Source organism: Nicotiana tabacum, chromosome 24 (genome assembly GCF_000715075.1).
Source record: "Nicotiana tabacum cultivar K326 chromosome 24, ASM71507v2, whole genome shotgun sequence".
Taxonomy (NCBI): domain Eukaryota; kingdom Viridiplantae; phylum Streptophyta; class Magnoliopsida; order Solanales; family Solanaceae; genus Nicotiana; species Nicotiana tabacum.
In genome coordinates this window covers 7,970,825-7,980,288 of record NC_134103.1, presented here as the reverse complement: position 1 = coordinate 7,980,288, position 9,464 = coordinate 7,970,825, and the positions used below count along the sequence as shown (strand labels likewise).

General features: G+C 34.1%; 1 protein-coding gene across 2 annotated transcripts; it reads right to left on the bottom strand.

Moving 5' to 3' along the window:
• Nucleotides 1-2,392: 2,392 nt before the first annotated feature.
• On the bottom strand, nucleotides 2,393-8,929 carry LOC107795740 (GDT1-like protein 4). Of its 2 annotated transcripts, XM_016618422.2 has the most exons (13): nucleotides 8,738-8,929; nucleotides 8,554-8,622; nucleotides 6,544-6,603; nucleotides 6,390-6,437; nucleotides 5,457-5,542; nucleotides 5,303-5,339; nucleotides 5,179-5,226; nucleotides 3,744-3,812; nucleotides 3,613-3,657; nucleotides 3,474-3,535; nucleotides 3,125-3,197; nucleotides 2,930-3,037; nucleotides 2,393-2,687 (listed from the first exon to the last, which is right to left on the bottom strand). In XM_016618422.2, the coding sequence occupies exons 1-12, from the start codon at nucleotides 8,759-8,761 to the stop codon at nucleotides 2,969-2,971; spliced, it is 690 nt and encodes a 229-aa protein (XP_016473908.1). In that variant the 5' UTR covers nucleotides 8,762-8,929; the 3' UTR covers nucleotides 2,393-2,687; nucleotides 2,930-2,968. The 2 variants fall into 2 exon arrangements, with proteins under 2 accessions (XP_016473908.1, XP_075104455.1); XM_075248354.1 differs by lacking the exons at nucleotides 2,393-2,687; nucleotides 2,930-3,037; nucleotides 3,125-3,197 and adding an exon at nucleotides 3,213-3,313.
• Nucleotides 8,930-9,464: the final 535 nt, after the last annotated feature.

The following is a 9,464-nucleotide window of genomic DNA, read 5'->3' as shown; positions in this document are numbered from 1 at the left end:
AAGGAAAAGCTTCCAAAATGATTAAAACATGAAAGATATATTCTGAACTCAACATGGTACATAGATAGCTCAAATTAGAAATTATTTGTTTCAAATTCCAAATGGCATTTCCTATAATCAAAATGTTGGGACAATTAAAAATGCTGATGGCCTGTTTGCGAATTCGAGCTCCTTTTCTAATTGAATTAATCCATAAGTACAAGATTGTAAATCTTGAAATAAGAGGTTTTTTGTTTTTGTTTTTGTTTTTCAAACATGTTATCATCATACAGAAAGATTTACTGTACTAGTAGAACACTACCATTCAAAGATTCAACTCGATAAATGATTACTATGACCAATGAGTAGGTTATCGTGTCTCTACGTATTTCACTGGAAGACCACTATATCTCAAGATTGTCATTAGTTCTCAGTGTTGGGGATCGACATAGAGTTGTATTTGTTTGGAAGACTCAATCTCCGTTTCAATTTGTTCGGTACAGTTTGACTCGACACAAAATTTAAGAAAGAAATGAAGATTCTTAAATTTATGAGTTTAAAGACGACAAACATTTGTATGGTAATCAGACTTTTAAAACTTGTGATCTTAAACATGTCATAACATTGTTATATGTATGGTTATTAGAGTTTCTCACTAATAATAAAATTGGAAGTTAAAAGTTGATTGTTTAAAAATTTAAAAATTTTGTTTTTATGGAAGCAGACTAATAAGGAAATAATGTCAAACAAAATAGTATGAATAGAGTAGTGAACAATGTCGCAAGTTTTTTGGTGCCATATAATTTTTTCCTTTGCTTCTATTTTCTGTTTTTTTTGTTTTACTTAATAATTTCTAAAGTAGAAACTGAAACCACGTTCAAACACAAACTTTTCTGAAGTAACACATCTTCAGCTTCGAGTCCAAAACTAATACGAACAGAAGTTGTCACATTTCACCACCATCTATTACACGAAATTCATACATAACTAATTGTGTTTACATGAATCTCGTTAAACTATATTACATGATGAATGAATCCTCACTTCTTTCTTTATGAGTTGAGCTTAAAGAAATAAGCAAGAATTTATACGGTCAATTCCAACTTATTTGAGACTGAAGCATAGTTAATATTGTTGTATTCTACTTTTTAGTTCTGTATCATTGTTACGTCAAATTATATGAAACTCAAGTTTCAACCCATCCACATGCATACCTTTAAGTGGAAAATTACTTGATTCTTTGGCGATCCTTTGAAGAAGAGACATCCTTCCTTTATTTTTCAGTTTTTAATGATAAAACGCCAGCCTTAGAAATGTCGAAATTCACTAAATTGTTTTCCAGTTATTAACCTCATATTTCTCTTTAAAATTAAGGTCCTTTTGCTTGGCCAAAACAATCGTTTTGACTAGACAAAGAGGACAAAACCAAGGAATAAGCGTAATATATGATCCACAATACATAGATAATTCGGCTAAAATGCAGACAAAATGATTAGAGAATCCCTTTCCTTTCATTCATCATAGGGGTGTACATGGACTGGGTTAGTTCGGATATTATCAAAACCAAACCAAACCAAACCAATTATATCGGTTTGGATTGGTTCGATTTTGTCGAATTTTTCAAGGTTTTTTTTGTTACATGAATATTATTTCAATTTTGCATTATTAAAGTTATAGATAAAATTTTGATAAGTGAATATATGTTTACTAAAAATAAAAAAAAAATAACAAACATATGATCTATTAAAGTGATCTTATGGGAGATTTGTTTTTTAGTAACACATAATAATTTATTTTCTTAGTCGTCTACCAATAATTTTTAGTTGATGTACGCTTTCAGGGTTAACCAAATTTAATAATTAAACTTAAAAATGAATACGTACCTAAATAATGATATGTTCTATGTAATTTTAGATTATCGAAATACTACTTCAAAACATATAATAAATCTTGACATATGAATATGAAAGAACAAAGAAATGATTGACGCATTTCAATAACACATAATAAGAAAGTGATACAATTTATTATTTAAAGTAAATAAAAATGAATGCACTTTATAGTTCTATAAAATATTATATCCCATGAGAGGATCTCAAATATTTCTAGACATCTTTTAAATAAAATTTTATATAAAAAATTATATATTTATATGTCGGTTTGGTTCAGATTTTTTTACTCAATACCAAACCAAATCAAACCAAACCTAGTCAGGTTTTTTAATTGGTTTGGTTTGACTTTTCAGTTTGGTGCGGTTTTCCAATTCGGTTTGTACGCCCCTTTTCATCACCTCATATTGCCAATTTATAAGGTCCGAGATTTGAAATATCCCTTCCTAAATGAGGGTATATTGATACCCCAAGTAGAACCCAAAATATATGCACAGAAATTGAAGAACAAAAGCCATAAAAGATGGTGCAATACTGTCCATTATCCATCCAAAGAGCAAAAGTCACGTACTATATAAGCAAGTGCCTGAAGATTTCGTTATAAATTGCACGTTGTCGGCATATTGGGTTTCAGTTGAGAGGGGGTTAAAAATAGTGGTTGGCCTGCATTGCGCCAGATCCGGAGCTTTAATCTAAATTAACGAAATTAATATCTAACCGCATTAGCATTCCCCAACTTGTTTGATTTTACATAATTGTTGTACCTTCATATTGAGGACTTGACCAAACGAGATATGCAGCTGCATAATCCTTCATTTCCTGCATGAAAGCAATGTTCCAGTGTCAAACTCGTCATCATCAAACACAGGCAATTTTTTCTAAAACGAGTCAGCTGCTTATTGTTCTACGGTTGCATGCAGTACTTTTTCATCTTTCTTTTAACAACGGTAGAGATCAATCTTGTATCTTATCCAGAAAATGAACAATATAGCATTTACTTGAGTATTGTGTTAATATCAATTTGTCTCATGCATAGCATAAAGGAACTAGTAAAGACTAACCAGAGAACAGGGCGACTATCCATAAGGTAAACGCCGTAGTTACTCGACTGTTGAAAGGAAGGACTGAATTCCGAAAACAATGAAAAGTGATCCACCCGCAAGTGCCACCTACATCACGCAACAACTCTGTTCTCATGAAAATGGACAAATGGAACATAAGGGTAAAATCGAGCAGGAGTAAATTAAATCACTTACTATTCTTTCAGATATTGAAGTTGCGAGGCCTTTCCCTCCTAAGACAGCAGCTGTAGTACATAAAGCTTGTCCCCTGAGAAAGGTCAACTACATCATAAAACTGTGCATCGGACCAATTTTCGACCTCAATTATGTCCTTAATGTGTTGAGAGAGCTACAACTGACGTCTTTCCCTTTTACATTTTTTTCCTTTCGACAAATATAAATACTAATCAGCAGAAAGATTTCTTGACATCTATGTCTGACTTCAGGAGCGACATAGGAGCCGCAAAGCAATATTAGAATGACATTTATAGCTGGGAACATAACAAGTTGATAAGAAAAGGCTTTATGTTAAGGAGTAACCTACAAGATTCCGCCAAGAACAACTCCTAGTGGATTCTCATCCGCAGCCAAACCAATGGTAGCAAGCTGAGAAATTGTCACACAACATTAGGAGCTACCTCAGGCAGATTAAACGCTACTTTACATGATATGTAGTCGCATACCTGGCTCTTGTCACCCCATTCACCAAAGAAGGTAATTGAAAATGCCTGCAAAATTAGAGCAATATATGTTATTGATTATTAATGATGACCTTCAAAAGAAAAATTCTGGCAGCTATTATACAGAGATTAACCTTCAGAAAGATGGGTGAAAAGAATTGAGTGAGAAGAGGCCGCCTCTGCTTCTTTAACTCGTCAGAATCCTAGCAAAACATAACATTGTTAAAGCTATTGAGAACGGTAATTGTCCCTTGTACATTTTGTGGCAAGCTTACAACTTTTCTTATCAGAACTAGGAAATTCGTAAAATAAGAATTTGACAGCAGACAGCCCGGAGATAGAAAATACGTCTTTGATAAGCTGAGACCTTCGCTTAAGACATATTTATTGATCTAATTCTTGAATATGGGACTTGTATATGGACAGTTCTCAGATATTCAACAAATTAGCAGATCAAATGGAGCTGACTTAAGAAACTAACAAGTGAATTAAGCTCCCCAGAGACCAGCCTCTACTTGGTTAGAGCATGGTTTGTAAGTAACAAAAAAGCAAAATGGAACAATCTCTGAGAGTGTCGCATCACTGGCAGTGTCAACCTTAAGTTTGAGCGTGTTTCCCGTATATAATATAAGATGACTCAGGTCAGAAATGTAGAGGAACAAAATACATGCACAAGAAAGCCTCAACGGGAAGAATATATTCTCAAAAATTGAAAACACAGAAAAGAAGTAACCAAAACCAAATAGGCAGTGAGTACATAAACACGATCCTTCATCCAAACTGAAATCCGTAAAATAGTGACTAGACAAGGAGGACTATTAAGAGGTGGTATGTGACACAAAGGTCTAGAAATCGGCACACAGGATGGACGAATTAGAGCAAGTTGGAGAATGTAAGCTTAGTCTCTTTAAAAAACGAAAGAAAGAAAAAGAACTAGGTTGTTGTCAGCCAATAAGATTTATCAGTGTACTTGTTGAAGAGGAAGAAAAACAAAAGAACAGCCATGTCAAACAGGGAGATGCTAGAGGAACAACATTCATAACTAAAAAGAAATCTTGATCACTGTAACCACTCAGAAGCATTTGCAAAAGGCAATAAGATACTTACTCCCTCCGTTTGACTGGGTACGGAGATTAAGAAAAAAAGAAATATTCTTGACACTTGAGGTCTAAAACAAGCCATAGATATTTGTGTGGCTATAAATCATCTCATCGAAAGGTGTCATTCTTTTTGGGACAGACTAACCAGGAAAATGTGCCAGTTAAAATGGGACAGAGGGAGCATAAATTGCTGCTACAAGACTTGGAGGAAGAGGTTGGTACTTTCCTTCTCTTAAACAGATTTGTTATTTTCATCTTCTTCTTTTTTTGCCCTATGTCCAGGGGAGGCAGAAAGGAGGCTGTTGGACATAGATATTGGTAATTTACTTCTCTTAACAGATTTGTCATTTTTATCATTTTTAGGCCCTATGTCCAGAGGAGGCAGGATCTGGGTAGTTGGAGAAGTCCAAAATTATTTTTAAAAAAGGAAAAAAAGATATGCAATGTACACTATGAGCAGGAATGCTACCTTATTCTTCTCCTTGGTTGCTCCACCATTAGCTGTTATATCCGCGTCCTACTTGCACCATAAAAGTTAAAATAAGAAAAGCTAAAATTCATGTATGGCAAGAGGTGATTCGAAAAACACAGACCAGCTCTGCTTCAACTTCAGCCAGTTCCTCAGATTCCCTGTGGATGAAATTAGAATTAGACTAATGGAAAAACAATTGAAGCATAGAAGGGATACAGAGATTAGAGATTTACAGAAGAAGTATAATCAGAAGCAAGCAGGAACCAAATGATTACCGATCATGGAATGCATCCCACAAAGACCATACTCCAAATCCCAAGAACAGCAATGTTGTAATATGATGGGTCCATTTGCGGGAGACCTGTGGGGAGTGTATATAAACTTTATGTCGTGCAAATAAAACAGATACAATTTAGAGCAGATTACATAGTGCTTGATACCTAAGCATGTGAAATTGCATGGAAATATAATGATAGGCTAATCATGATAGTGAACTTGAATAAACAAGAAATAACTGTTCTTCATCTGATTTACTCCAACTGCACCCCATACACATCTAATCCATGACAAGAACCACTATTTATGAGAAACCAATATAGATAACAGATGCATAAGATGACTTATTACCGGTGTGACCTAAAGGCAACGGGTTCGAGCCGTGGAAGCAGCCACTAATGCTTGCATTAGGGTAAGCTGTCTACATTACACCCTTGGGGTGCGGCCCTTCCCTTATCTTTTGCCTTTAAGATGACTTACTACCAGTTTTAAAATGATACAGTTTCATTTTTTATAATATATAGCACATGCTATTTTATTATAGGTGCATACAGCCTATGACAATAAGCAAATATTTAGCAAGTGGAGTTTGTCCATGGCAAAAAAAAAAAAGAAAAAAAACAAAAACACGATAACTTTTAAAGTTTCTCAGAACTGATCACTAGCTAACAGTGAGGCACAGACCTTGAGATTAAGCACACAGCAATGTCTTTGTTATTGGACATAATGTCTCAATTACCGGAACAAACTAGGATGTATAACCATTTCATATAAGAACGGGAGAAATGTATATTTCCAGTTCTGGTTATGACTTTACATCAAATATAATAGACAGCTCAAGTGAAATACAAAATTAGAACATTTGCTCAAAAATAACTTATTTTTTTAAGATTAGAACGTTGTACTCAAAATTGCAACTAAATGGAACTCACCAAATTGGGAGCAGCCCAACCAACAACAGCAGACAGAATGGTCATTACCTAGAGCGACCAACAATTTTCAGGAGATTGTTATTGCCCACAATATAAAGAAGAGAATGTCAAATAGATGGAACAAATACTGATAGAAGGGTGCAAAAAATCTTACAATTAAAGCTCCAAGGCACCCTGACAAGACGAGTCTCCTTGGGTGGCGCATTGCCAAGATCTTGAAATTTAAATTTGTCAAAACAATAAGGTAAATATTAGAGAATATTCTGAATAAACTGACTAAAAATAGAGAACATTCTGAATAACAGAAACAACAAAGGTGCTGAAGATGAGGACATCAGAATAAATGAGAACATCACAAAACCTTTTAGTTAACAAAGAAGCAGCTAAAGAGTTGAATGTCAAAAATAGTTTCCACAAAGAGGTAATAATCTGAAAGTTCAGCCATATGGAACTCAACCTATTGCAAGAAAAGTGATGGACCGCAAGTTAAGTCTCACAATTAACAGCACTAATGTGTTATAGAGTCTTTCTGTTAAAAGATAAAGAAGCAATGCAAGTGGGCTGTACATACGGAAAGTGCGATACTATGGGTTTCATCAGTACTGGTAGAGGTTTTAATTTCTAATTAAGTTTTTTGATAGGTTGGTTTAATTTCTACATAATAATTTTTGGTTTATTTTTGCATAGCTCAAGGAGGCAATGATACGGTCTTCTCTCTAAACTAATTACTGGTTTTGGTGAGAACATACACTAATTAATGAAGTCCACAGCAAGCTAAAGAGTAAGACATTTTGGTATTCAACAATCACATAGAATTGGATGAAGGGAAAAACTAGGAATGGAAGAGTAGCTTCCGCTGACATATGAAAGCAATGAACCAGGCAGACTTTTTGGGAGGGTGTGATGGACAGGGAGGAGGCAAATAAAGAAGAATATCTTCTTCCTTTTTGCATTTGTTCTTCTGAAGTGGAACTACTTTTTGCAGTAAATAATTATTATTGACAAACTATTAAAAACTGGGAGAAGAGTAACACAGAAGATTAGAATTCATCCTCAGTCCACTGTATTGTTCGTGATTCTAGTGCCATCAACTTTAAGAATCTAAGATTCCCAAATACAAGTAAAGATAACAAGGACTACTTGCTAATTTAGAAACAAGTTCGTTCCTAGATAACTTAAAAATGCAGAAAATGATTTTACAGTTCTGAACAACCTTCCAACCCCCCCACCCCCAAAAAAAAAATATTTAAGAATTAAACAAGAGTAGATTAAAGAAGAAAAAAATACGAAACAAAGAAATCAACAGGACCTACTTACAGAAGAGCCTAAAAAGTTTCTAACTTTACGAAGTGTTAACAATTCACTTGAATATTAGGTGAGCCGAGCAGTTGACACAACTTATTACTAACTTCGAAATCTCAGAATCCAAAACAGCAGCAGCTCAATCAAGCTTTCTAATTAGTTTGTGCTTAAATATTATCCTGGTCTCAAAAAAAGCTTTACTTTCTGGCAAATAAGAACTCCATGATTTACTTACAAATAAAACAAAATAAGAACCCCATGATTCGCCTTGCATAGATCAAACCTCAAAGGCTCAAACTGTTTTACTCAGCTAACTCAATCTTTCTTTTATGATGGGACCAAAGCTCGACTATTCCACCAGGTACCTACTACCTCCGACCAGCACAAATACCACATAAGTCATTTTAACCTCACTCTTGAGCTCCCAGCTTCCATTCACAATCCAATACATTTTCAAATACACATATCAATCAATCAATCCTCAATCTCAAACTAGTTGAGTCAGCAATTACGAATCCTATATTACCAGTGGCGGACATAACTTAGTAGTTATCATTATTTTCGACACGAAACATGAATATATATGTGAAAAAACATTAAAATTTTAATATATATTATTTTCTGAACACTTATTTTAAAAGTACAAGAGGTTACCAATCAAGTTAAAATCCTGGATCCGTCCTGATATTTATCCACGCCATTCGACCAAATTTTGTTCAAAGTACTTCTAATTTATTAGTCGTTAAAGACAAATTATAATTCACTAACGCAACTTCCGAATAAATTACAGCTAACAGTCAAAACTAAACAGAATTCCATAGAATTAAGTAATTAATTGCAATTAAATCTACAATAAACTCACCGCAGCGGCGAAGAACGTCTTGTCTCCGATCTCAGACAACACCGTCATCGCCAACGACTTCGTAAAACCCTGGTCAATAGTAAAAACAAAAAACGCAAAAAAAAGAAACAAAATCAAATTGATTTAATCAAAAGCTTATATCTAAATGCATATATACAAAGGCGAAAAGAGAAGAACTAATTACCTGCGCCACTGAAAGAGTACTCATCTTCTCAATTGCTCCTCGAAGTAAAGCTTGAGAGAGCAATCTGTGTGTGTGTTGTGAGTATATATTATGGTGGAGAGGAGAGTGAAGAGGGGAGATCGAGTTGTTAAGCTGTGTGAGTTGAAAAATGCCGTGTACGGCAGTGTACGTTTATGTGAAAGCAAAGCGCGTGGTATTGGTGTTTTTGAGAAAGGGATTTTTAAGGGATGTGTGTGTGACACTGACTCGGGAAATGAATCCATTTGATTGGGTGAAGCTGATAATATGAATTTTCCACGCGCGATTAAATCACGTGAAGTTATTTACTCACTCTTTGCCTATTTTAAAGAAAATACTTTTAAAATTTATAATTTAAAACGAGGCATTTACATTAATTTTCAAAATGTTTTCATAAAAATTAATGTATTTGCGTAGTAAAAAAAAAAAAAAAATTCTTCCTAAAGTACTTTTAAAAAGCATTGCCAAGTATAAATTATTACTCTAATATTAACAAAGTGTTTCAAATTATTAATCAACACAAACTATTACTTTTTAAACGTATTTTTGTGAGAAGTACTTCTAATAAAGAATATATTGTTCAAAATAAAAAGGTTTTGAAAATTTGAGCAAACAGCCAATTAACTGAAAACTATGATATTGGTCTTTTAAGAAATGGTTTTTTAAGGTATGTGTGTGAGTGACACGGAAGCTGAAGCGAATTGATTGG